The sequence below is a fragment of the Urocampus carinirostris genome, chromosome 8 (genome assembly GCF_059441175.1).
Source record: "Urocampus carinirostris isolate Australia breed hairy pipefish chromosome 8, RoL_Ucar_1.0, whole genome shotgun sequence".
NCBI lineage: Eukaryota > Metazoa > Chordata > Actinopteri > Syngnathiformes > Syngnathidae > Urocampus > Urocampus carinirostris.
Genome location: NC_142356.1, coordinates 38458996 through 38483755, shown reverse-complemented (window position 1 = coordinate 38483755; position 24760 = coordinate 38458996). Strand labels below are relative to the sequence as shown.

Below are 24760 nucleotides of genomic sequence, written 5' to 3'. Positions count from 1 at the left end.
CCAGGTGCCTCTCACAAACGCTGCACTTGTATTTCTCTCTCTCTAATTTCTCTTTCTCTCTCTTCCTCCATTTTCTCTATCTCTCTCTGTTCCTTTTTGTCTCTTTCTCGCTCTGTCTTTTTACCTTATTTTGCGCTCTCTTTTCCTTTACTCTCTTTCTCTCTCTCTCTTGCTTTCCCCTTTCTCTCCTTCTCTCCTATTTTTCTCTTTCTATTTCTCTTTGGATTTCATTATTTCACTTTCTTTCCCCCTCTCTCACTATTTCTGTTTTTTTCCTTTGTTTCTCACACTCTCTCTCTCTCTTTCTCTTTTTTGTCTCACCCTCTCTACCTTTCTCTCCCTATCTTTCTCTTATTTCTTTCTCTCTTTTTTTCTTTCTCTCTAATCTACTAAACCGGCCCCCGAGAGAATGTTTGTTCTATCGTGTGGCCCCCGAGCTTAAATGAGTTTGACACCCCTGGTGTAGCGGAACATATTGCTTCCTCTGAGACAGAAATTAATCAAACTTGCTTTTATCACCGAAGTGAACTCCGTACCAGTTCTCCTGTGTCCAGACAACATACTCCCCAGCAAAGCTCAGGCTAGCTTTTTGTTTTATTTTCATATTTTTTTGCTATTGAGATGTTTGGTCACTGCAGTGTAGGCTTTCAGTCCAAATGCTCTTAAAAGGCAAGACAGATCCCAACCATGTTCAATACTGAACTCGCGAGCAACTCCAGCTGCAGTGTAGAAACGATTACCCATTGAAATCCTCCACAGTGACCTGTACTTTCTTGCATTTGCCCTCCGTCGCCTTTTTGGGCGACTTGAATGAATATGTAGTTTGGTAAAAAATTATATCTTCTTGAGATCACAGATTTGGAACAATCAACTTGTCTTGCTATGGCTGATGGGGTCATCCGTTTCATTTTAATCTGGACAACCACTTTAAAAGAGCCTACAATATTGCAAAGTCAGTGAAACTGGCATTTAGAAAGCCAGTTAAATAGGGGATGAGAGATTATCAAGGAAATAATCACCATATCTGAAATAAGCACCATTTAGTGGGAGACACCTTAAAGTGCACTCTAATTTTGCTTAATCTTGTCGTTGGCAAAAAGTTTTTTGTTGACCTGCCTTTTCTATTTTATAAATAAGTGTTGTAGTAGCATGGTACAGACACAACAAAATGTTCTTAAACTGTTGAGTAGGGAAGATGGCATTTATTTCAGAATTATTCGATTGTAAATTTTTCCCTAATTTTGATCTCCAGTGTATTTTTTGAATCAGGGGAAGAAAATGAATATTTTTTTGTGAGAAATAAGCTAACATTTTTCAACCAAATACTTGATTAAACATTATTAAATATTTATTTTCCAAACACTCGCCACTGTTTTATTAAGGTCAAGATTAGTATTTTTGGTGCCTGCAGTAGCAAGATCACAGACAATTTTGTCAGCTCCCTTTAAGTGAGGTTTATGTTATGTATTTTTTTTTTTTACAAATTTCTTAAAATACGAGAATCTATCTAGCGATCTATCTACCCTGATCATATCCCTCGAGAGGGGTGACCCACAGTAAGACAAACACATACACAAAAACAAAGAAAATAAAAAAGGAAAAAAAAAATCGGACCATGGCCAACCTAAATGCCAAACACCCAAACAAGTTCAGCACCTCGGTACCCAAGTTGGTCATGCTTTCGTCCCTCCAGATGGAACGGGACACAAGAAAGTGGCCATGTAACTCGGGTCACAGTGACACAACACACTCTTCTGTTCAACAGCAGGGCCAGACAGCTTTCACTGGTTTACCCCTGCCGTATCATACGGGTGCCCTGCCCATCTCTTAGAACGTCCAAACATCCCACTATCCTTTTACAGCACCTCTCCACTCATTCCTATTACCAACAATAGCTCTTGCTTCCACTACATTTAGACCTCTCTCCTGCAGTGCACTCATAACACCATCCATCCACGTCAATCGCTGCCTTTTTCTTGGTCACCTTCCATTTACTCCTGCTCTGAAGATCCTCTTCAACATTCACTCCTCATCCATCCTCTCCATTTGTCCAAACCAAAATACAATAATTTAAAAAAACAAAAATGCATGTTTATATGATAGTTCAAGTATTTTGCATTTTTATTTAAATAAATAGTTTTTTTTTTTTACTGAATTAAGATTTTTACTACATGGGGCACTAAATATTACTCATTGTTCCTTTAAAGCTAATTTACTATACAAACTTTAAATAAAGAAATTCCCAAATGATTAAGCAAGACCTCAGAGCAATTGTGAGTGAATGGAACAAAACTAGAAAAATCATTACAAAAGACTTCTGGGGGGAAAAACATTTAATCCTGATGGTCTTTAGGAGCACATGAAAACATTTACAATAAAACTATAAAAAAATATCAAGAATTTCCTGGGGGGGAAAATAAATGGTACAATACAACATTTAGAAAAATAAAAAATTCGTCAACAAATTGCTTTCATTTGTACAGGATTTAAAATTGTTGTCCGTGGATTATACAAAGTACAGTATACTGAATTAAATAAATCTATTCTTGCTGCATGTTTTGAAAAACGTTGTAAGTAATGTATATAGTATTGGAAAACATTCATCTTTTCATGAAATTGTCCAGTGAAGCTGCAGTCCTTTGAATGGAGTGGATATTCCTTTTCACTCTGTCCTCTAAAGAAGATGTAGCAGCACTCTCCAACTTCATATCACTGCAAGAAACCACCAAGCTATTATTGGACACCAATTCTGCATTTGATATTCCTCTCAAAAAAGGGCAAAGAAAATTATCAATGAGGAATTAATAAATACCGTATTTTCGTGACCAAAGGGTGAACCATGTTAAAAGACGTAGTCTCGGTTTGCTGTTTCTATTTCTGTATTTGACATTAACACAAGGGCGCACCGCACGATGGGGCGCACCGCACGATGGGGCGCACCCCACGATGGGGCGCACCCCACGATGGGGCGCACCGCACGATGGGGCGCACCGCACGATGGGGCGCACCGCACGATGGGGCGCACCGCACGATAGGGCGCACCGCACGATAGGGCACACCGCACGATAGGGCACACCGCACGATAGGGCACACCGCACGATAGGGCACACCGCACGATAGGGCACACCGCACGATAGGGCACACCGCACGATGGGGCACACCGCACGATGGGGCACACCGCACGATGGGGCACACCGCACGATGGGGCACACCGCACGATGGGGCACACCGCACGATGGGGCACACCGCACGATGGGGCACACCGCACGATGGGGCACACCGCACGATGGGGCACACCGCACGATGGGGCACACCACACGATAGGGCACACCGCACGATGGGGCACACCGCACGATGGGTGCCCTCTGTTGCGGCCGCCTTACAAATACACAGACAGGCATACAAGTGTGCGTATTTAAAAACACGGCACAGCGGGAGTAAAACTGAGTTTGGTTATGGTTTATTGAAGAATTAAAAACTTTTCGGAGTTCCTTTTTCAGCTTCCCTCATTTCTAACTATCAATTCATTAATCTTCAGTTTCCATGTTGTTCCGCGTAGCATAGAAATCAGCAAACCATGGCAGATGAAGACACAGAAAGCATTCAATGGAGGGAGTACTTGAGTACTTCTGCAAACAATGGACACATAGCGTGCGACGTCACGTGTCTTCTTCTGCGCATGCAGGACACTTGTTCCGTTCACAAAGGAGATGCATAGCAGTCACAGAAGATGGCATACAAATCGCATTTATTTAGAAACGTTAACAATCTCACAAAAGCATCAAATTTCACCCAAAAATCGGAAATGAGCATTAAGCAGTGGTATGTGAACCTAGCCTCATATGCACGCCTCGACCTCACCCTTTAGCAATGACGCCCACACTTCCCACACAGCCTCATGCCTAGCGCCAGGCAGAGAGGCAACAGGTACCAATGTTGTAAGTCTTAGCTATGACTCCGCCAAGACTGGAACCTGTGACTCATTAGTTTCGGGGCACGCACTCACACACCCTCATGGTGTCCTCAGCTAAGGCTGCCGCTTTACATCACACACAAGGCCCACCGCATGAAAGGGCGCACCGTACAAACTGAAGAAAATCTGAGACTTATGTGCGCCTTATGGTAATGAAAATACGGTAAATATGTTTACCTTAAATGTGCTTCTCAAATTTTAAAAGGGAAGAGCTGGAGAGAGACACTTACTGTATAAAACCAGCATGGGGTTCAAGCTTGGAATTCCGTTCCCGCTGTTTTTCCTGCTCATCTTGCTTCCGGTATTTTCTCACGTTATTCTCTCTGTCTTCATCTCGTTTCTTGGCCTGATCCATCATCTCCTTTCTCTTCTGCTCCAGCTCCTCTGCCGAAAGCTTTCTGCAAGTAAAACATTACAACAAAAAGCTGAGTAAATGTCAGTGCTTCTTGATATTATTATAATTAATAATATAGCATTTAAAAAAACAAATAATCTGGGGAGCCGTTTGGAAGCGGAAGGAGCCAGCTCTTCTCAATGTGCAGAGCCAAAAGAGACGGTTTTCGAAATAGAGCAGTCTTCTTGGGTGCGATCAGAAGGGGGCAGTGACGCTTCACATGACGACGCCAAAATGACAGGCGACAAGAGTAGGTAGGTCACCGTCATTTTCACTTACTTAAAAAAAAATCTTCAGATATTGTGTGGTCTATACAGTCAGACTGCCAAGAAACATGACAATGGCAACAATTTCAAGCATTTCCAAGCACTTCACCCAAATCTGAAGCATTTTTCCTGACCTTGAAAACACAACATTAGAATTCAAGCATTTTCAAGGATTTCAAGCACCCGTACGAACCCTGCACAATTTTGGTGAAAAAAAACTTAAGCACGATTGAGTTGTAACGTCTTGAGGTTATAGATATATTTTCTTGGCTCCGTGCTGTCCACTGCAAATGAATTTCAACATAACAAGCACGTCTCACTCTAAGGTCACAGCGAAGTGGTACAGGAGGAGACTTTTGTCTGTCTCTTCACGCAGTCTCAAGTTAGTAAGTAGAAGTACCGTAAAATTCGGACTATAAGCCGCGACTTTTTTCCCAAGCTTTCAACCCTGTGGCTTTGCAATAATGCAGCTAATTTATGTTTTTTTTTTCTAACGACTGCCAGGGACGCTTAGCGCTAAAGGTAAGAGTGAAACAAGTGGAATATATGTGTCGCGAGGACGCAAGTTTAATGTAACTTTGCTCTTTGTGCGTGAATAAAACTAGCACAAACCCTCATCATGGAAAAGGTGTCCATTGAAAGGGGAGCGCTAACTACCATAATGGGAATAATTTTACGAAATGAACGGATTACAAAAAGCAACGTCCAACAAAGCAGAAATGTTTCAGGCAGATTTCTATCTATCTGTCGGCATTATCATGTGTTTTGGAGGGCATTTTTACACGGTTGGATTCCACGAATTGTCTTTGATGTAAGGAAGCCACTTTTATGAACATTAAAAGAAGTTGAAGATGGCCAGGGGACGTATTGCCGAGTTACCTCGACTTTATAGTCTTCGGGTATCTTGTTTCAGACTGATATGTTTCTCTGAGGAGTATATTTTGAAATGGTCATCATATCTCAATCCCAAGAGTTTAAGCTTTCCAATTATATGTGGCACGACATATTTCAGTGACTGATGACATCGTACTGACATGTATTAATCAAAACTTCTGCGGCCCACCGGCAGGCCCTCGGAACGTTAAGGGGTTAAGGTACGGTATATTATTAAAACGCTTTCTGTGTACCGTCTTTCTTCGTAAATAGCTCATGATTCAATGTGGGCACATGCGGCTTATAGTCGGGTCCATCTTATGTATAAACAAAATGTTTTTTAGTTTAAAAATGTCCTGGATGGGGCTTATAGTCCAAATTTTACGGTACATGCAAGAGCTCTCTGACCCAAGTCTTACTTTGACACATGATTCCGTTGCCTCTGGTAACGTTCTCGCTGTGGGCTACGAGCTCGGGCCTCCGCCTTCTTGTCATTTTGATAAGACGAAGACGAGCGACTCCTTCCGTTTTCTTTTGCAGGCGATCGGCTTCGGCTTCTCTCACGGTGCTTGGAGTGATTCAGAGCAGAGGACTGATATTTTCTGCTTGAGGGGAGCTACAGTGTGAAAAGATTGTTTCAGTATCATGTTTCCGTCCACTGACGATACATGTGTGACCTGACACATGGCGGTTTACTGACCTGGAGGCCATAGCCAGGAATATGATTGGAATGAGATTTGCTGTGAGACAATGTTCCATCTCTCACAGAGTGTGATCTGAAAAACATGTTTGAAAATACATAATGTAGGGAGAATTGCTTTCAATTATATTTATTTGAGTTTAAAATTGGGTGGGGCTGAAAATCCATTGCAAGAATTAGATCAAATTAGCCTTTTTGTCTGTGTCCTTTGTTTTTTTCCCTCGACTATTGTTCGGATGCACTTACAACTTAGGCCAGTCTCCAAGCACTAAGCTACAAAAATGTATCCGGACATTTCTGTTGTCTTGAAAGACTTTATTAAATGTTTTTACTGGAGTGCCATGTGTAATCTTGTTGTAAAGAACATAGTGAACATGTTGTTATCGATGTCGATAAAGACAATTGTAATTCCAATTATGATAAGCACACAGCAGCCCTCTGCACAATGCCAAGGACACACAATGCTCTTTACAGCAAAACTTGACAATATTTGATAAAAAGAGAAGCAAATTGCCTTTTTAATCTAATCTTTTGTTTTTCATATGTATGTATTGAACATCCATCCATCCATTATCTGCACCACTTATCCTCAGTAGGGTCACAGGGGTGCTGGAGCCCATCCCAGCCATCCTCGGGCAGTGGGAAGGGGACACCCTGAACTGGTTGCCAGCCAGTCGCAGGGCACACAGGGACAGACAATTCGCTCACTCATTCACACCTAGGGACAATTTGGACCGGCCAATTAACGTGACACACGTTTTTGGAATGTGGGAGGAAACCTGAGTGCCCGGAGAGACCCAGGCAAGCACGGGGAGAACATGCAAACTCCACACAGGAGGTTCGATCTCATGACCCCAGAACTGTGCCGCACATGCATTAACCACTGCGCCGCTATTCTGTCCCGCACTTAAACATTGACTGATTTAATTATGCTGCTATTGAGTTGAATGGTACCATGTCTGCACTTGTACTTATAATGTTTACATTGGGTTGTCAATGGGTATTGGGTTTTTATCTATATTCATTCAGAATATTTATTCTCTGAATCTTTGCATTTTCTTTTAACTGTGAATAGATGACTTGATGCGCCAAACGAAGTCTCGTTGTTCTTTGACAATGACAATATTCTTAATCTGACAAAAAATATATATCCATATACCAATGACATCAAATTGTAAAAATATTTTCTGAGAAGTACCTTGTATATAACATTTTCGCAACATTTTATTTTTAAAGATTTTGAAAATAATAACCAATGTGGTCTATTTTGACCCAGCTTATGCATCCACGGGTTAAAAACAAATACCGTAAATTCCGGACTATAAGGCGCTACTTTTTCCCCAAACTTTCAACCCTGCGGCTTATTCAGTGATGCGGCCAGAGCTGGACAGCCTAACAACAGCAGCTGAGAGACAGGCACTGAAAAAGCTGAGGTCAATCATGGACAATCCATCGCATCCGCTTCACAGCATTATCTCCGGACAGAAGAGCAGTTTCAGTGACAGACTGCTGTCACTGTCTTGTACTACGGACAGACTGAAGAGATCTTTTCTTCCTCATGCCATGAGGCTCTTTAACTCCACCCGGCAGAGTAAAGGCCCACATTAAACCACACCACCTACATTGGATCTTACTGCATTATGTGTTCTGTGTAGCACTTTTTAGTTAATCTATATAACATGCTAAAGTGGGCATTTGCACGTCACACTGGGTATTTGTATATTGTTTTCTTTTGGCTTTATTATTGTATTGTTCTCAGCTCAGGGATGCTGCTGGAAATGTGAATTTCCCTTAGGGGATGAATAAAGTATCTATCTATCTATCTATCTATCTATCTATCTAATGGCTGCCAGCGGCGCTCGAGTACAAAAGGTAAGATTTAGACTGCAAGTTCTTAACTTGTGCACAAATTAAATTAGCGTAGACATATCATCATCATGCAAATTGCAAAAAGAAAGGCACATGACGCAACTTTCAAGCTAAACGCAATCGAGCAGTCCAATTTAGAAGGAATAAGAGCTACCGAACGTAAACATTACATTGCGAGCGTGATGCTGGCGTGTTTTTGAATAAGAGAGCATGGGACGACGTCTATATGACAAAGTCCCTTTCCCAGACTAAAGGAAGACAACTTTGATGACTTCAGCTATAAGGAGGAAGATGAGGACGGCATATCGTGCTTATTACAAGTACGGTATGTTTTTTTAACAGAGCTATGTACTGTGTTGCGAGCGTGTTTTAGTAGCGTTTTGCTACCCTTCACAGGCACGGTTTGGGATGAAAGTTATAATATTATTATTAAAGCTTTGAAAACTCTCTCGGTGTACCGTCTTGCTTAGTAAACATGTGTAACCATGTATAATATGTATGTGCAACTGTATATTTTTGTAATGTATTTATTTTAGAAACTTATTCTGATATGTTTTGTACGAGCAAATGATAAAGAAGGGGCAGGGCAAACGCGGGCTGACGGGAAGTGGAGTAAAGGTGAGATGTGTTTGTGGACGCGGCCGACAATAGTGGATAAATATTTTTCCCACCCTTACCTTTGGAAATACACTTTTTTCCTTGGATTACTTTCAACGGGCACCCGGACTTTGCAGGTCAGCATTAAGTATTAAGTACCGGTATCATTTTCCATTCATTTTGCCGGCTGTGTTTTTTGGACTGTATTGGGTGTGGGTTAAGTTCGTGTTTGTATTGCGTTTTTTCAATGTGGGCGCATGCGGCTAATATACAGGTGCGGCTTGTATATGTACAAAGTCGGTTTCCCTCCCGAAATGTGGTGGGTGCGGCTTATAATCAGGTGCGCTCTATAGTCAGGAATTTACGGTACCTGTCTCAATGTAAATGCCACTGAAATTGATTATATCTAGATTGGTGTAAAAACAACTGTAAGCCACTTCTTTCTAGATGATGATTTTATTCATATCAAAGCACTACTGAATGCATTTCTCATATGATGCAGGTGTCTTTAATTTCATTTAAATGAAGTATGCAATAGCACTGTGCTCTTAACATTTAGTTTAGTATACCTAAGAGATGTTTCCATATTTAAGCTATTTTATCTATACAGTAATGAATTTCTCAGTTACTTCTTAGCGTTGCCTGCATGGAACTTTAAGTGAAAAAAGAACATGTACCTGTCTTTTTTTGTCTTTTGTTTTGATGTTCCACATCTAATGTTGTACTATCTGTTTTGAGTTTGTTTGGAGTGGGATTTGATTTGATCTTTTTATGGAAAATTGTAGAGAACTCACAGATAATGTGAGTTATCGCAACCCTAACCCCCCAAAATAAAAATAAATAATATCAATAAAAATAATTTGTTTAGATGTCCCCAAGAAATGTTTCCATATCCTAGCTATTCGATGTGATGTGAATTATGCAAAGATACATTTTATTGTTACCAGCTTTTCCCCTTTTTAGCAAAAAAAAAAAGCACCTTTCTTTTTTGTCTTCATCCTCTGAACTGGAACTTGAGTGGCCCCGCTTGTGTTTTTTGTCTTTTCGTCTTTCTTTGTCTTTCTTTTCTTTTTTGTCCTTCTTCCTCTTCTTCTTCTTGTCTTTCTTGTCCAGGTTCTGGCGTAGCTGTAAGTTATCCAAAGTTTAACAAAAGCTTTTTGAAAGTAGGAAAAATAAATCATCGCCCGTCGGAGAAACTACGACCTGCGGGTCACATGCAAGCCATCATGCTTATTAATCTGGCCCACCAAACTAAAGTGGTGAAACTATAATGATAATACATATAATGGTATGATTAGTACTACTAATAAAAACTTTTTGGTGCCACTCGTGTCCCTATATTTTCACTCATGTATTTCCGAGGTATTTGTTTTGATGCCCTGTATTAATAGATGCAAAAAACAAAAACGAAAAAAAAAAAATTAATAATTTTTCTTCTTGGCCTAGCCCAGGCATGTCCAAAGTCTGGCCCCAGGTCCAGTTACGGATTGTGATCATTTTTTCACTGGCCCATGGCCTCTGTCATAAAAAAATAATAATATGTGCCCACCCCGTTTCCGACATGGCAATTGTAAATTTAAAAAGGAAGGTTGAAAGTGAGGACTGCCCCTTCTGGAAAGTGGGAATTGGGAGTATTTTTTAACAGAAATCCGAAGCAACTTCATCTGCCTATTTGGCAAGAGACTATGGCAAAGAATATGTTATTAAGAGGCACGGCCAGACAAAACACGCTGCCAACAAAAAGTTAACTGGAAACAACCGCTGTGAAAAGGTGAAGCAACTGGAAGCTGTTTTAACAGCACAGCAGAGCTTTTTTATGAGACCCTGCTCGTCAAATGAAAATGCTACAAAAGCGAGCTATGAGGCCACGACACTGATCGCAAAGCACTGCAAACGGAGAATAAATTTAATAAAGACTGTTCAAAGGATGCTAGGCTGAATAGTTGGCCCTCACACATTTTCAGCTTACCAAATCTGGCCCAGATGAAACATGACAGAAGAAAGCGGCCATGTCAGGGTGACACAACACACTCATCTGCTCAACAGCAGGGCCCGACAACTTTCACTGATTTACCCCTGCCGCATCGTACAGGTGCCCTGCCCATCCCTTAGAACGCGTCTAAACATCCCACTATCCTTTTACAACACCTCTCCACTCATTCCTATCCCCAACAAGAGCTCTAGTTTCCACTATATTTAGACCTCTTTCCTGCAGTGGACTCATATCACCATTCATCCACGTCAATCGCGGCCTTACTCTTGGTCTCCTTTCATTTACTTCTGCAGTCAAATATTAAGCATATTACTCTCTTATCCACACGCTTGCTCAGTTCCACTACGACTCCAGTTCTGTCTCTTACAATTTCATTTCTCGATCTATCCAATCTTGTCACTTCTAACAAACTCCTCAAACACTTAATCTAAAAAAAAATCTATTTCCTTCTGAAATCTGAGTTCAGGCTCCAAGTCTCTGCACCATACAACAATCAGCACAATCACACTCTCATACAGTCCCCACTTAACATCCATACTCAAACTCTTGTTGCTCATCACTCTCCTCAAAGCACCCAAAACCTTGCTTCCTTGATTCACTCTGTGCAATACCTCGCACTCCATTCCCCCAACTGCAGCCACATCACAACCCAAGTACCTAAAGCTTTCAACTTCTTCCAAGACCTGTCCATGCAACCTTATTCCCAAGGCCATGCCTACTCCATTACGTTAACACTTCATCACCTTACTCTTCCCAACATTCGCACATAACTTACGCCTATCACACACTCTTCCAAACTCCATTACCAACCTTCTCAATGTTTCCTCAGTCTTGTGCCACGTTTCATCTCGGGGGACGAAAGCATGACCAACTTGGGTGCCGAGGTGCTTAACGCGTTTGGGCATTTAGGTTGACCATGGTCAATTTTTTTGTGTTATTACTACTTTTTCCTTTTTTCTTTTCTTTGTTTTTGTATATGTGTTTGTCTTGCTGTCTGTCACCCCTTTCAAGGGATATGACCAAGGTAGATAGATCGATAGATAAATTCTCGTATTTTAAGAAATTTGTAAAAAAAAAAAAAAAAAATTAAATTACATAACATTAATCTCAGATAAATCTGGCCTGCTTTCTGAAAAGTTTGGACATCCCTGGTCTAGGCCATATGCCAATTTTCTAACCCAATGTGGCCTGCAACCCAAAAACGTTGCCCACCTATTCCTTAGAAAATGTATTTTTAATGCGCATTTCATCTCTAAGTGTTTTTCCTCACCATTTCTTTAATTTTCTTCATTTTGACTGGATTTGTCAAGACTTCTCTCTTCTTTTCCTCCTCACGTTTCCTTAAGTGAAAAGTACAATGAAATATATTGTTAATATTTTTGTGTTTGCAACAAAAGGGTCAGGAAATGATCCAAGCAAGGTTTTACCGAATTGCAAAAAGAGGGTCTTCCCGGATTTTGGCGGCCATGTCCAAGCTGGAGGTCGCCGCGATGGGGCTGAAGATTGAGCCAGGCAGGAGGCCAGTCTCTGCTGATGGACCACTCTCAGGCTCCTCATATTGATCAGTGATCTGCTTATCAATGGGACGACCCATGAGATACTCATCTCTGGACACCTGATTGGAAGGACCCTGGTACATCCAGTCCAGACGATCATCTTTCTTTCTTTTAGTGGGAAAATGATAAAACCATACTATTATCAGATATGGTATATGCAAAACAAATTGAGACACTCTGATGTAACATTTTAAGTCTGTGGTCCCCGCTTCTATATTTATTCTGGCCCCCTAAACAAAACGTAGGAGCAACTTGACAAACTCTTTTTTAAACATAAAAAAATAATCAGTCTTGTTGCACGTTGTTGGTTGTAAGAGGATTCAAACCTGAGTCATGGCAGTGAGAGCCCCAAAGTCTTACCACTGGGCTACCAGTGATATAGACGACATGTGAAAAAGCATTGGCTTTTACTCATTGTCACACTGGTAAGCTATGGTACAAGACACAAATGTTAATTTCGTTGTGAATCTCACATGTTACAATTATCATTGTGAAGGGAATATAATTTTTTGTCATTGTAACTGGTGAAACGCACAATGAAATAAGCTTTTGTCTCTGGCACCATGACTACAAATAGTGTAAGGTCAAGTCAAGTTCATATGTGTAGTTCATATGTGTAGCCCTTAATCCCAAGGAGTCTCAAGGGCTGCACAGACCACAGACTTCCAAACTACAGACTATTATTACACTATCCCCTGATCTAAAAACTACATTAGGGCAAGGAATAATTCAAAAAAACTCCACCTGAGGAAAATGAAGAAACCTTAAGAAGGGACCGCAAATGAGGTTAATCCCCCTTCCCGGATGACCAGGGTGCAATGGTAGTTGCATTAACAAACAATTAAATAAAATAAAAAAATAATTACATTTTAATATGAAGTAAAATTCAAATCAAAAGGCTGACCAGGTTGCAATGGATGTTGCATTAACAAAATACACAGATATTGTCAACATGAAATATATCTCATTTATAATCTATACAATATAAGTGTGTTTTAAGCATAGATTTAAACAGTTCCACTGAGGTTGCAGATCGAATCTAAGGGGAAAACATTCCATAGCACCAGGGCCCGGATGGAGAACATTCTCGAACCAGCGAAATTCTTCTTGGCTCTTTGGATCACTGGTATACCAGCATTTTCAGAGCGAACATAGGGGGGAATTAAATCTTTGTTGGTTATAGTTAAAATGGAATACAATTTACTGCCTTTTCACAAGTCAACTATACCACTGTTTCTCAACTAGTGGGTCATGACCCAAAACTGGATCGTGGACCTGTTTTCAGTGGGCCCCAGGCCTTTGAACCTGCAAAGCAATACTACCAAAAGAAAAAAATAACTGAGTATTAGTTAACAAAGAAAAAGTCAGCTAAAGTTTCTGTACACATGACCAAATGGAGAAACCGCAGTGAATGTATGAAATACGCATTCTATTTTTTATCTTGAAGACAAAGCCAATGAAGTGAAGCATTTCAGATTTCATTAAAAATACAGTACATATAACTGAGCATATTGAAGAGGGAATATTGTTATTTGATATCAATTTGTATTTTCTGGTCATTTTGTTTTTTTATTTAAATAAGAATATTCTACTATGACTGGTTTATACTGCACAATATTTTCAATCAATATAATTGAGAGGTGGAAGTTTTGTATCAAGTGGGATGGTGGGTCCTGATGTCACACCTTTTGAGATCCTCTGATATATACCACTGTACCATCCATCCATTATCTGCACCGCTTATCCTCAGTAAGGTCGCAGGGTTAATAAAACCCATAAATTGTAGGTTAGTTTGTTGTATTTCCTATAAAGTAAACCAATAAAAAGATTGAATTAATTTCTTTAATACACAAATAGACTCTCAGTCTACTCTGATAACTAACCTACTCTTCTCGTCGGCTGAAAAATATTCTGTGTAATATAGTGTAATAATCTGTGAAGCCCTTTGAGACTCTTCGTGATTTAGGGCTATACAAATAAAAATGACTTGACTTGACTAAGACTAAGCAGATTTTGGACCTGTTAAGAACAACAGAACATTTGGTTACCGAGTTTTGCTCTATAAATAATGAAGTGATCTGCATTTATATAGCGCTTTTCAAGTCAATGACTTCCCAAAGCGCTTTACATTGTGCTTCACATTTCCCAATAGCGGCCGTGATCTGTGCAGCCATGTAAAGCGCTAACCTGCTTATTGGGGGTGTTGGGGGTTCAGTAGCTTACCCAAGGACACTTCGACATGTAGCACGGACAAGCCGGGATTTGAACTGGGATCTCTTAATCCTAAAACAATCACTCTACCTCCTGAGCTATATATATATATATATATATATATATATATATATATATACAGTATATCTCATCTCTCACCTCATTAGCCGTGCCGCTTATCCTTATTAGGGTCACGGGGGGGGGGGGGGTGGCTGGAGCCCATCCCAGCCATCTCCGGGCAGTGGGCAGGGGACACCCTGAACTGGTTGCCAGCCAATCGCAGGGCACACAGGGAGAGACAACTGATTCGCTCATTCACACCTAGGGACAATTTGGACCGGCCAATTCACCTGAAATGCATGTTTTTGGAACGTGGGAGGAAACCGGAGTGCCCGGAGGAAACCTACGCAAGCACGGGGAGAACATACAAACTCCGCACAGGAGCTGGATTTGAACCCACAACAGGTTCCCATGACATGAACTGTGCCGCACAAGCGCTAACCACTGCGCCGCCGTGCTGCCTATATATATATATATATATATATATATATATATATATATATATATATATATATATATATATATATATATAATATAAATAATCCAAAGAGCGTTATCGGATATTATTTTGTATCATTCATAGAGGTATTATTTACTTTCTGACTTGTTATGTGACAAATCTAGAGAGGGGATATTTATTGTGGCCTTCTGGAAAACTAAATTTTAACATTAAGGCACTCCTGCAATCGTCACACAAACAGACCCCATCATCAGAAAAAAAGTTTGGGGGACCCCCGATCTAAGGTCTTCGGAAATGACAAAAACAGAGAATTTACTTGATGGCACCGCTTTCCTCGGCGTATCGCGTCATCTCTTCGCGGGCTCTCTCATCCTTGAGCTCCTTCTGAAGCTCCTCGATTTTCTTACGTTCGGATTCATGTTTCTGCTCGGCTTTCCAGACACGCTCAATGTTTTTCATAGTCTGGGGGTGCCAGCTCTTTTTTAAATTCTAGCACAAGAAAGGGAGAAATTGTTTAATACACAGGTCTTTACAATACACAATTGACGTAGAACAAGACCTTATCGCTAAACTTTAGCACGTTAAACATATAACTTACCAGATCACCACCCCCCATTTTGAAAGCTTGATTGTAGTCAGTTATTAAAGATACAATAAAACAAAAACAGATTTCCTTAACCAGGGGGATGTTTTACGTTTACGGGAAGGTTTGTATGCTACTCCTGTTGAGTGTTTTCTCCTGCGTTGTTGTGTTTCCGGTCTAGGAGATTCCGTTTCCTCTATAGGTCATGATGTGTTCAAAGTCGAAATGTGTGTCTGGTGAGAATGTCGTGTGTCCAAATCAAATGCTGAAAACCTGTCTTCATTGATATTGTTCTGTGTTAGTGTATAATTATCAATCCTGTATTTACACTATTTTGTTTCTCGCTTTATTGAAAAATCAGTTTTCCTCGGGGAAAGTTTGATGACTTGTGCGCACAAAAACCAATGCCATTTCGGCTGCAGGTAGGTTTTATCACTCACTCACTCACTCACTCACTCACTCACTCACTCACTCACTCACTCACTCACTCACTCACTCACTCACTCACTCACTCACTCACTCACTCACTCACTCACTCACTCACTCACTCACTCACTCAATGAGTACACAAATAAATTGATGAATAGAGAGAGATAACTTGATATCGGAGATTTATGTTTAATTGAATGTATGTGTATACAGTATATTTGTATTTTTTTCTACATATATTCATTCATTATCTGCATCGCTTAGCCTCAGTAGGGTCGCGGGGATGATGGAGCCCATTCCAGCTAACTTCGGGCAGTGGGCAGGGGACACCCTGAACTGGTTGCCAGCCAGTCACAGGGCATCTCACTCGCACATTCACACCTAAGGGACAATTTGGACCGGCCAATTAACCTGACATGCATGTTTTTGGAATGGGGGGAAACCGGAGTGCCCGAAGGAAACCCACGCAAGCATGGGGAGAACATGCAAACTCCACACAGGAAGGTTTGATCTCATGACCTCAGAACTGTGCCGCACACGCGCTAACCACTGCGCTGCCGTGCGGCCCTCTACATATAGTTTTGAGTTTTATTTTTTATAACACCTTCTACTTTTGGTGAGTGGGTGTTTTTAAATAGACACTTTCATAACCTACTTCACGCATGACGTCACAGCCGAAGCCGGAGGTGAAAAACCCACGGCGCTTGACAATAGACTGGGGAAAAGGAAGCTGTCGTTGCTTCTATTTGGGTGTTAAAATGACGTCATGTTGTGCGGTTGGGTGTCAGAATCAAAGAAAAAACGTTAGTGATCGTAAAATGAAGTTTTACAGGATCCCAGCGGGCACTTCTGATAAAAGAAAAAGAAAAAAAAATGTTCTGAAATGCCATAAAGCAAAAGGTTGGACCGAGGAACTCATCAAAAATGCTCAATTTTTCAGTGCACACTTTATATCAGGTAAGAGAAATTAAACCTTTATGACATTGCCTTGAGTCCATATAACTTATATAAGCAAAGTATTTTCTTTTTTCCTTAGCTTAAGGTAACTCCTGGCGTATAGCCTAAATGCCATCAAAAAACAATTATCCTAAAAAAAAACCAAAATAAATACATGAAAAATTAAATGTATCCAATAAATGATTTGGATTGTGTGGCCAACATTTGTTTGTGATGCGTGCTTGTTTTTGTATTTGACCAGTCAAATGCAGTGTTTACAAGGACATTTTTTGCCATTTAGGCTGCACGCTAACAGTTAGCTGAGGCTAAGAACATAACAAGATAAAAATATTAGTAATATGGACTCGATAACAACAATCATAAACATTTAATTTATCTTACCTGATATGAAATGTATGCTGAAAACCTGTGCATTTAAGACCAACTCTTTTTTTTTCTTTATTCTGGAGATTTGGAGTGTTTTGTTGGTGATAGGAATGAGTGGAGAGGTGTTGTAAAAGGATAGTGGGATGTTTGGACGTCTTCTAAGGGTGGGCAGCACACCTCTATGATGCGGCGGGGGTAAACCAGTGAAAGCTGTCGGGCCCTGCTGTTGAATAGAACAGTGTGTTGTCACCCTGACCTGAGTGACATGGCCGCTTTCTTGTGTCACGTTTCTTCTGGAGGGACAAAAGCATGACCGACTTGGCTGCCGAGGTGCTTAACTTGTATGGGTGTTTGGGCAGTTAGGTTGGGTATGGTCCAAAACATTTTGTGTGATTTTCGCTACTTTTCCCCTTTTTTATTTTCTTTGTTTTTGTATTTGTTTGTCTTGCTGTCGGTCACCCCTCTTGAGGGATATGACCAGGATAGATAGATAGATAGATAGATAGATAGGAGTGTCCACTGGGATCCTGTAACACTACAATCTACGTTTTTTCTCTGCTTCTGGCACCCAAATGCACAACATGACGACATTTTAACACCCAAATAGCAGCTAGATTGCTTTCTTTTTCTCAGTCTTTTTACCTATGCAAGTCTTTTTTCCTCCAACTTCGTCTGTGACGTCACGCATGCCATGGAATACTAAAACCTACGTCAAAGCCATCCAATTTAATGATAAAACTAAACTTTTAGTAATATATCATCTCACTATAGCTTTTTGCGTTCTGGCTAAGCCCCGCCCACTGGATACATCACTATGTTTACAAACAAATTATAGGGTCTATATTTGTTTGATCCATGCATGTTTTTAGAATGTTGGAGGAACCAGAGTGCCTGGATGAAACCCACGCTGGCACAGGGAGAACATGTAGACCCCGCACAGGGAGGCCGGTGGGTTGATTTTAACCTGGGACCTCAAAAGCGTGAGGCGGACATGCTAACCCATCTTCCACCTTGCTGCCTATTTGTAAATCATATTTCTACATAAATAAATGACGAACAAAATAAGGTATGATTGCTGGATTAAGGAGCTGTAGTCTTTCAAACACTGCTTTGCTGAGATTTGTTAATGGAGCTGTATAATTTTGCAATAATTGGAAACAAAAAAAAGACACACATAAAAATATACATGTTTTGTATGGTTTTTTTCCAATCATAGCAAGTAGTTGCAATAAATGTTATCGGTATTGGTCTCTAGAAGCAGGATTGTATCAGTTATCAGCATCAGTAGGGACAAAACATTATCACACATCTTATGATTGAATGGCTCCAAACATTAAAAATAATTCACATGGACACAGTTTTTTTTCTTTTCATTTAAAAAAGAGAACAATAATACACCACATGACCATCCATTTTATTACAGGCGTTACAAGTTTAAATGACAATCAAAAGTCCTTAAAATATACAGTAGTGTATCTGTGTCGTGCTCATGTTCAAATTAAAAGAAAATACCATAAATGTTTCCAACGCAAAATAATAATACTTGCTTCACAACAATTACCCAACCATAGATAGGTTACTCATCTTAGAAGACTGTATAAGACTGATTGGAAGCTTACTTCAGGACTGTAGTCACAATTATTTATTTATTATGCGTGTTATTAATGCCCCTATTAAAAAAAAAAAAAAACGTAACGTTGTTTAAAGCAAACTTACACACAAATAATATTATGTAAGGTTTTTGGGCGAAATATAAATTGCATTGCTGATGACTGAGCACTTTATTTACTGTATCTATATTTTTTGAATCCCCATAGAATATCTCTTCCTTTCCTCCTGCAGTATACTCTTATTAAAACGAATCTTAGCGTATGCCAGAAAAGTGTTGTGTGATATGCTGTTTTTCTTTTAATTGAAGGAGCTGCGAAATGGCTTTTGACTTATAACAATTAAAAAACATACAGAAATAATCTGAGGGGATATTGCATAGATAATTGCATTGAACTACAGATACATATTTTTTTTTTTTTAAATTAACCTGCACTCTTTTGAGTTGTTTCTGTGGCTTTGGCCACAAATAGTATTCTATCAAATATTGATTCAAATGTCTTCTTTGAATGAAAAAAAATATATATATATATCAACAAGGCTCTTGGTATCGTGAGTAAATCGGCTGTTTAACTAAAAAATAATATATATATTGCATTTCATTATTTTTTATTGTATTAATATCGCTTATTATTTTTGAGCTTTTAGTTCTTATGATATAAAATACCTCTTATTTCCCCAAAATATAATCACGTATAATTTTAGAGACATAGTTAATACATTGAAGTATTTTACTTAAAATTGCAAGAAATGTGTAGTAATCTAATTCTCTTATTTTTGTAATAAAACATACTAAGATATCATAAGATGTTCAAAAATCACAATAGGTTTCATGTAAAATTTTGTGTTTTTTCTGGCGCACATTTTAGCTCATTCTAAATGTTATTATTTCATTTTAAAATATATCTTATGTTTTTTTTAATCCAAGAAAAACAATACTTTAAATAATTCTAGACATGACTATTTTCATTTTAAACTGATGTGAATAGCAAGCAAAAGTAAATCAACTATTATATAAACAAGTATTTTCTTAAATACTGATAGATATCAGCATTTATTTTTACATAAAATGAGCCAACCCAGTGATGACAAAGCCATATAAGCTTTATATAAGTCTTATAAGGAAGGCAACACATACTGTAATTTTATATACATACAGTGCATTTGGAAAGTATTCACAGCGCTTCACTTTTTCCAATTTTTTTTTTGTTACAGCCTCATTCCAAATTGTATTAATTTAATCTCTTATCTCAAAATTCTACACAAAATACTCCATTATGACAATGTGAAAAAGTTTTTTTTTTAACTATTTTTAAATTTATTAAAAATAGAAAACTAAGAAATCACATTTACATAGGTATTCACAGCCTTTGCTTGATACTTTGTTGATCCACCTTTGGCAGCAAATACAGCCTCAAGTCTTTTTGAATATGATCCCACAAGTTTAGCACACCTATCTTTAGGCAGTTTTGCCCATTCTTCTTTGCAATAAGTCTCAAGCTCAATCAGGTTGGATGGGAGACGTTTGTGCACAGCCATTTTCAGATCTCTCCAGAGATGTTCGATCGGATTCAAGTCTGGACTCTGGCTGGGCCACTCCAGGACATGGTTCTGAAGCCAATCTTTTGAGATCTTGGCTGTGTGCTTTGGGTCGTTGTCCTGCTGAAAAATGAACCTTCGCCCCAGCTGAGGTCAAGAGCGCTTTGGAGCAGGTTTTCATCCAGGATATCTCTATATATTGCTGCATTCATTTTTCCTTCTATCCTGACTAGTCTGCCAGTTCCTGCTGCTGAAAAACATCCCCACAGCATGATGCTGCTACCACCATGCTTCACTATAGGGATGGTATTGGCCTGGTTTCCTCCAAACATGGCGCCTGGCATTCACACCAAAGAGTTCAATCTTTGTCACGGTCGCCTTGGTGACCAGTCTGCCCCGCCCTCTGGGCAACAGCTGAAAGCAGTTCCACTAATTGTGGGTCTGCTATTTAAGACTGCATTGTGGGCTCTGCGGTGGCTGGTTCATTACTCATTATTCACAATCCCGGTCTGTTATGTCTTGTCCTGTTTTAGTCTGTTATGCCTTGTCCTGTTTTAGTCTGTTATGCCCTGTCCTGTTGGGTTCGTGCCGGAGGAACTCTGTATTGTTCTGTTTTGCCCCGGAGTATTGGGCGACTTTTATTTTATTTAATAAAACTTATGGATCGTCAACGCATTTGAGTTCTCCCTTCATGCCTCCTACCTCCGTTCTGGTCCGGTCCTCTTCCACTTCGCCTCGTCTCGTGACAGAATGAACCAGCACACAAATAGAACTCAGCGAACGATCCCAGCGCGACTTGGGGAGAGCTGGAGAGCGCAGTTCGGCTGGCGCCTACTGAGTTGGCCTTCCCTGCCCGTTCGAACCACGGCCCCGCCCGTCGTGGCCCTTGCTGTGCCTCGAATGGGGTCCCGGGAAGAATTGACGCCTGCCTGTTCGACCCTCATGCCTGCCTGCCCGACTCCCGTGCCGATTGCCTGCTATTCCGTCTCCCCTGCGTGCCAGCCCGACTCCGACTCCGCTGCCCGTCGGGTCGACTCCGACTCCCCTGCGTGCCAGTCCGACTCCGCTGCCTGCCAGTCCGACTCCGCTGCCTGCCAGTCCGACTCTGCTGCCTGCCAGTCCGACTCCGCTGCCTGCCAGTCCGACTCCGCTGCCTGCCAGTCCGACTCCGCTGCCTGCCAGTCCGACTCCCCTGCGTGCCAGTCCGACTCCCCTGCGTGCCAGTCCGACTCCGCTGCCTGCCAGTCCGACTCCCCTGCGTGCCAGTCCGACTCCCCTGCGTGCCAGTCCGACTCCCCTGCGTGCCAGTCCGACTCCGCTGCGTGCCAGTCCGACTCCGCTGCGTGCCAGTCCGACTCCGCTGCGTGCCAGTCCGATTCCGCTGCGTGCCAGTCCGACTCCGCTGCCTGCCAGTCCGACTCCGCTGCCTGCCAGCCCGACTCCGCTGCCTGCCAGCCCGACTCCGCTGCCTGCCAGTCCGACTCCGCTGCATGCCAGTCCAACTCCGCTGCCTGCCAGTCCGACTCCGCTGCTCCTGTTTTGCCGGTTCTGATTTTGACTCTCTCATGTCTTGTCTGTTCTGATTTTGACTCTCTTATGTCTTGTCTGTTCTGATTTTGACTCTCTCATGTCTTGTCTGTTTTGATTTTGACCCTCTCATGTTTTACCTGTTCTGATTTTGCCTGTCCTGTTTACCTGTTCTGATTTTGCCTGTCCTGTTTACCTGTTCTGATTTTGCCTGTCCTGTTTACCTGCCCTGATTTTGCCTGTCCTGTTCTCGTCGGTTCTGCCTGTCTGTTATCCCCTGTCCAGTTTGCCCACCAGACCCCCTCCCTGCCGAGCGCCGATTCCGATCCGCCCGACGCAGATGGCGCCTGCCTCTCCCCGTTCCTGCGTGTTCGGAGGAGGGAGCGGGGTTGCCCCAATCGCGAGCGTCAACATTCCGGGGCGTGAGGTTGTAATTTTTTCTTTTTGGGACCTCAGGAGCTGTCCCTTAAGAGGGGGGCTCTGTCACGGTCGCCTTGGTGACCAGTCTGCCCCGCCCTCTGGGCAACAGCTGAAAGCAGTTCCACTAATTGTGGGTCTGCTATTTAAGGCTGCATTGTGGGCTCTGGGGTGGCTGGTTCATTACTCATTATTCACAATCCCGGTCTGTTATGCCTTGTCCTGTTTTAGTCTGTTATGCCCTGTCCTGTTGGGTTCGTGCCGGAGGAACTCTGTATTGTTCTGTTTTGCCCCGGAGTATTGGGCGACTTTTATTTTATTTAATAAAACTTATGGATCGTGAACGCATTTGAGTTCTCCCTTCATGCCTCCTACCTCCGTTCTGGTCCGGTCCTCTTCCACTTCGCCTCGTCTCGTGACAATCTTTGTCTCATCAGACCAGAGAATTTTGTTTCTCATGGTCTGAGAGTCATTCAGGTGCTTTTTGGCAAATTCCAGACAGGCTTCCATGTTCCTTTTACTAAGGAGTGGCTTTCGTCTGGCCACTCTATCATACAGGCTTGATTGGTGGATTGCTGCAGAGATGGTTGTCCTTCTGGAAGGCTCTCCTCTCTCCACAGAGGAACGCTGGAGCTCTGACAGAGTGACCATCGGGTTCTTGGTCACCTCCCTGACTAAGGCCCTTCTTCCCCGATCGCTCAGTTTAGAAGGCCGGCCAGCTCTAGGAAAAGTTCTGGTGGTTCCAAATGTCTTCCATTTACGAATAATGGAGGCCACTGTGCTCATTGGGACCTTAAGAGCAGCAGAATTTTTTCTGTATCCTTCCCCAGATTTGTGCCTCAAGACAATCCTGTCTCACGGGTCTACAGACAGTTCTTTTGACTTCATGCTTGGTGTTTGTGCTCTGACATGCACACTCAACTGTGGGACCTTACATAGACAGGTGTGTGCCTTTCCAAATCATGTCCAATCAACTGAATTTACTGCAGGTGGACTCCAATTAAGCTGTAGAAAGATCTCAAGGATGATCAGTGGAAAAAAGATGCACCTGAGCTCAATTTTGAGCTTCATGGCAAAGCCTGTGAATACATATTTACATGTAATATCTTAGTTTTCTATTTTTAATAAATTGAAAAAAAGTTAAAAAAAAAACTTTTTCACATTGTCATAATGGAGTATTTTGTGTAGAATTTTGAGATAAGAGATTAAATTAATACAATTTGGAATGAGGCTGTAAAATAACAAAATGTGGAAAAAGTGAAGCGCGGTGAATACTTTCCGGATGCACTGTATGTATATATATATATATATATATATATATATATATATATATATATATTTATATTATATATATGTGTGTGTGTGTGTGTCTGTGTTTATACACTGTATGTATCTATTTTATTAGGAAACCATAAGAAAATATGTGTCATGTTTTTCCTCCTTCAGAAACATTAGAATTTTTCATAATCAAACATTTTTGAAAAAACACCAGATAGCCATTAGGGAGCCTGTTGCTGATCTCCGGCCCCAAAAACTCAAAAAGGTTGAGCAAAAAATGAGATGTACAATGGTGTGTTTTGGTCACTTTGAGTCTCCGTGGTTTATATTCTTCCCCGTGCTTTTTATTAGACAGCAGGGGTCTCCAACGTTTTGAACCTGAGAGCTACTTTTTGTTACTGATTATTGCAAGGCCTATCAGTTTGAAATGTATTTATAAAGTAGCAACCTATGTTATTGATCAATTGTTACAATTTTATTATGTCACTATTAAGTTGTAATTATTAGAAGTAGGGTTAAAGTAAGCACAGTCATCCATTGTTTTTAAAAATACTGATTATGTCAATGATTTCTAATGCCAGTTACAGCTCCAATTTCCAAGAAAATCTCTGTGACCCCTCACCAGGGCCGGGACACACCACGTTGGAGAACCCTGCCATACAGCAACATCTAGTGGTCAAATATTACATATTGTCTCTTTAACATAAAATTTAGATTGTTTTTTTTAACCAAATAAAATAAACCGTATTTAAGCAGTTTATGATCAATATTTAAATTGACAATCATTTTAGTAGAATTTCATTAGAAATCTCATATATGTGTATAGTAAATTAAGATATATAACAACACTTAAAAAGAGCACACATACCTGTCAAAAAAGGAAAAACTATTTATTTTTACAGAGTAGTATGCTATACAGTAGGTCTTTTAAAAACAACACAGACAAAACATTGTGTTAGGGGAAATTAGGTGTGAGGGAAGAGGGGAAAAGATTCTTAGTGGTCTAGTGATTACACAGTGGATTTAGGATATAATCATTACTGTTATCGTTACAAATGTCATTGTCAGACATTGAACTGGACCGGGGTACAGAAAAGGTTCCGG

The 24760-nt window shown here is 40.8% G+C and overlaps 1 protein-coding gene across 1 annotated transcript; it reads right to left on the bottom strand.

The window, feature by feature from the left end:
• Positions 1 to 2315: 2315 nt before the first annotated feature.
• Positions 2316 to 15704, bottom strand: cwc25 (CWC25 spliceosome associated protein). The gene is made up of 9 exons (XM_088343202.1): positions 15551 to 15704; positions 15269 to 15441; positions 12093 to 12329; positions 11936 to 12005; positions 9652 to 9797; positions 6207 to 6282; positions 5926 to 6122; positions 4204 to 4371; positions 2316 to 2712 (listed from the first exon to the last, which is right to left on the bottom strand). Exons 1-9 carry the CDS (start codon positions 15566 to 15568, stop codon positions 2601 to 2603), a joined length of 1197 nt encoding a protein of 398 aa, XP_088199328.1. The 5' UTR covers positions 15569 to 15704; the 3' UTR covers positions 2316 to 2600.
• Between the last annotated feature and the right edge of the window lie 9056 nt (positions 15705 to 24760).

Excerpts from the sequence above, each read along its gene's own strand:
- cwc25 (XM_088343202.1), bottom strand. Across the intron at positions 9,798-11,935 it reads TGAAGAAAATTAAAGAAATG|CTACGCCAGAACCTGGACAA; the intron begins GTGAGGAAAAAC and ends GATAACTTACAG. Across the intron at positions 2,713-4,203 it reads CCCCATGCTGGTTTTATACA|TGATATGAAGTTGGAGAGTG; the intron begins GTAAGTGTCTCT and ends GGTTTCTTGCAG.